This window comes from Melopsittacus undulatus, chromosome 21 (genome assembly GCF_012275295.1).
Source record: "Melopsittacus undulatus isolate bMelUnd1 chromosome 21, bMelUnd1.mat.Z, whole genome shotgun sequence".
Lineage (NCBI taxonomy): Eukaryota > Metazoa > Chordata > Aves > Psittaciformes > Psittaculidae > Melopsittacus > Melopsittacus undulatus.
Genome location: NC_047547.1, coordinates 1,527,982 through 1,532,046, shown reverse-complemented (window position 1 = coordinate 1,532,046; position 4,065 = coordinate 1,527,982). Strand labels below are relative to the sequence as shown.

Sequence of the window (4,065 nt, the reverse complement as noted above, 5' to 3'; positions counted from 1 at the left end):
TGTGCACATTTCCAATGGGTTTGCAGAAGAGATTTTTTAATTATTATCATTTTCCCATGTAATTCCTTCCTTCCGCCTAACAGTTCTTTGCAAAACTCGCCAAAGATCTGTCAATGCTTCGATATCTGTATTTTTTAATCTGAAAATGCACAAGGGCAGAACAAGAGGAGGCTCCGGGGCACAGGATAGAAGACAAATGACTTTAATAAGAATATCCTTTTTAATTCAGCTGGAAGAATAAATGATGAGAGTATTGCTGAAAGTACATTCATTGATTGACAATAAACAATTGCATTAAATATTCAATATGCCACTCTTACGTAATAAATATTTAACCAAACATTAAAGGAGGTTTTCGAATATTTATTAGACATTGACTTAATTCATTTGTTCTATGCCCTGATATATCACTAATTCGATATCAAAAGTCATTAAGCCAGGCCTGCTTTAACTCGGAAGTTGGAAACTTCACACGTTCCCCCGCATGCTGTCACTGCTCAAATGGTATATTCTCCATAAAGCACGCCAACTTGGTTGATGTATAGTTGATGCGCACACAGAGATCAACATAATTAGCGTATGTTAGAAGCTTGTTAATTAGCACCAACCCCCTCACTCCCAGATAGTAGAGATATAGTTAGAATTTAGCAGCCCAGCTGTAGGGAGAGCTGGGCATTCCCGCCTGCAGCAAGGGTTTGGGAAATGTTGGAAAACTTACTTCTGCGTCTCCAGCGATTTTATTGAGCTACCTACAGCCTACTCAGGAACACTTCTAAGGATAGAAATAGCCATAATAATAAATTAGAATAATCAGCGTAATTAAGATATATTCTTAAAAGGGTGGAAAAGCACCGTTCGAGCATCCTAAGACCCTCCCTCCGTCCTCCTCCCCAGCCCAAATCGCCCACACCCCATCTCCAAACCCTGCTGAAAAGCAGCAAGCGGAATCCACATAGGAAGGAGAGGAGGTAAAGGAAAAAAGAAAAAAGAAAAAAAAGCCAGGAAAATAAAACAAAAGGCAAGAAAAAGAAAAAATAAAAGCACGGGGGAGAAAAAAGGCAAGAAAAAAATAAGAAGGGCAAAAAAGGGGGGAAAGCAGGGGGGAAAAGACAAGGGGAAAAAAGGCAAGAGAAAAAAGGCAAGGGGAAAAGAAACAAGGGAAAAAGAAAAGGCAAGGGGTAAAAAAAAAAGCGAAGAAAAAAAAAGCAGGAAAAAAAAGGAAGGAAAAAAAAAAAGGAAGGAAAAAAAAAAGGCAGCAACTTCACAAGCCGCCCCTTGTACTTGTTCTGCTGCGAGTGCTTACAAGGGGTGTGCCTTCAGGAAAATGAATACAAATCTGCCCTTGATTTTCATAATGTTTCTGCGGTGTTTGCAAACCAATCGTTTGAACCTCTGAGATCTTACCTAAGTGAACCACTCCTACGCATCTAAGTGCTCCAAACTGATATATGACAATATCTACTTTGGATCACGTGTCCGCCGGAGCGACTAAGACGGATAGCGCGTCATCTCGCCTTCCCAAATTTTTTCCCCTCCGCACATCGGATCCCAAACATCTAGCTATAGGAGGAAGAAAAGGAGAAAGATGTTTAACTCGGTGAACCTGGGCAACTTCTGCTCCCAGTCGCGTAAGGAGAGGAGCGCTGAGTTTGGAGAAAGGGCAGGTTGCGCTTCCAATCTCTACCTCCCCAGCTGTACCTATTACGTCCCTGAATTTTCAACTGTGTCATCTTTCTTGCCACAGGCCCCCTCTCGCCAAATCTCCTACCCTTACTCCACCAACCTCTCGCAAGTGCAGCCCGTGCGAGAGGTCTCCTATGGTCTAGACCCCTCGAGTAAATGGCACCACCGCAGCAATTACGCCTCGTGTTATTCCGCAGAAGATCTGATGCATAGAGAGTGCATCCCGCCTTCCACCATGACCGAAATGCTAATGAAAAACGAGAGCGTGTACAGCCACCACCACCCCAGCTCCAACCACCCGGCACCGACGGGATTCTACACCAGCATGAACAAAAACACTGTCTTGCCCCAAGGTTTCGACCGCTTCTTCGAAAATGCCTATTGTGGGGCGGAAAATCCGGCTGAGAGCTGCCTGCAGAAGGGTGAGGGCAAAGTGGAGGCAGAGTCCCAACCCCACGCACTGTCATCCCGCGGAGAGCAAGGTATAGACCCGGAAGATGAGGAGGAAAACACAAACCCAGGGTCTTCAGCCTCGTCCTCTTCTGTCACCAAGGAAGGAAGCAAAAGCAGCAATTCGAGTAGGTAGAGCAGTAAATGGAAAGGTTAAGGGACTAGCCCGTGTGTTTTGTCGGTCAAATTTTATGTGGAGTTTTATAAGCATTCAAAGGATTTTATTATAACCTACAAAGCTCTTTCTTCCAACGAGAAGAATTTTTACGATGGGAAAAGCTCTTTGAAAAAAATGGAGATGTTAGGTGCAGACACAGTATCTTAGAGTCTGTGAAATTTTAAAAGCACACCATCGTGACAAATATTAACTTTGATCATGAACTTACATGAGCATTTTAAAAGGATTTGGTCCCGGGTTGCTGAGGGTAAAAGGCAATTGGGCAGAACACTACTTTAGCTGCCTGTGCTTTCTTTTAGGCACTAAGATGCATGCAAAATCTTCGGGGCGGCTTTTTTCCCCCTTTCTTTCTTTCTTTTTTAATTAAAACTGTATGTCGAGTCTTTTCTCTTGCTGGGGGTGCAGTGCTGAGGGGGAAATCTGCCGAATTCGCAGGCAAAGCTGGGCGTTTTCTTCGATTTTTCAGTTTAAAGTGGCATTTATTCTCCTTCGAGGCTAGTGGAGCGTCCAGCTTTTGTCAGGAAGGGCTTTTACTTACGTCTCTGTTTGTTTGGGTCTTCTGGGGGGTGTTTTTTGCATGCACTCACGTTTTCTAGGCAGTCTTGGAGCTGTTTTAGAGGCTGGATCCAGGCAACCTTGCAAGTTGGCGTTCAGCGTGGGGCTTTTTTGGGAAGAGGGGAGGGTTGTCGTGTTTTTCTATTTGCTTTCGTGGTGCAAGTCCCCTTTTGCAGCTCAGATGCAAAGTTCTTTTTTGACTTTGATTCCTTTTTGCGTGTGTGGCGAGGACTGGAGTTAATAAAAAACTTATGCGGAACGTAATATCTAGTTCCTCTGATTCCAACCTTGCTCATGCTGTTTCTATACAGATAACAGATTTGCAGCTGAGCGTGGGGCTTTTTTACTTTTAGATTTCCCAGCTTCTCTAACCCTGCTCCAGCAGCCTGCTGCCTCCAGTCCAAGGCTGTTCCTTATTTAAGCAATAAATAAGCACCGAAAATCTCTGCATGTGCCTGCATAAAGCTCCGTGCAGTGGGAAAATGATTCCACCACGGTCCTTAAGACCCTGTGTAACCTCACCTCTGCTACCCCTAACAATAGGCGAACTGCTGGAAGATATCCCCCCCCCGTCCCTGCATTAATATCTGGAGTTATTAAGCTGCTCCTATTTATCTGATCAGCTGTGAAGATGAGTCTGTGTCTTGCATTTCCTTAGGATGTTTACCCTGCCTTCTGGTTCTTTTAAGGTGCTCCCAGAACAAGGAAGAAGAGATGTCCCTATTCGAAATTCCAGATCAGAGAGCTAGAGAGAGAATTTTTCTTCAATGTCTATATAAACAAAGAGAAAAGGCTCCAGTTGTCTAGGATGTTAAATCTCACTGACCGACAGGTTAAAATTTGGTTTCAGAACAGAAGAATGAAAGAAAAAAAACTAAGCAGAGACCGCCTGCAGTATTTCTCTGGAAATCCCTTGTTGTGAACATCTTTTGAAATCCCCTCTGCTGGTGAAGGGTCGGTGTGTCGAGGAAGGAACAGTTGCGAGCAGGGCTTTGCCCTCTGAGTCGACAAAGCAACCTCAAAGTTTAAGCCTTTTCGTTACTTATATGTTACTATGCCTGGGACAGCGCCGAGTAACAAAAGGAGTGAGATTTTCTTTCAGTTCCCGCTTCAAGGACTTGAATTCCAGGAACATTTTATTTAACTTTTTTCTCTTTTTTTTCCTTTCTTTTATTTTTTTTAATTATTTTTTCCTTCCC

The 4,065-nt window shown here is 43.6% G+C and overlaps 1 protein-coding gene across 1 annotated transcript; it reads left to right on the top strand.

Moving 5' to 3' along the window:
* The first annotated feature begins 1,585 nt into the window (after window positions 1–1,585).
* HOXC11 (homeobox C11) lies at window positions 1,586–3,788 on the top strand. The gene is made up of 2 exons (XM_005141773.2): window positions 1,586–2,261; window positions 3,556–3,788. The coding sequence occupies exons 1-2, from the start codon at window positions 1,586–1,588 to the stop codon at window positions 3,786–3,788; spliced, it is 909 nt and encodes a 302-aa protein (XP_005141830.1).
* The last annotated feature ends 277 nt before the right edge of the window (window positions 3,789–4,065 follow it).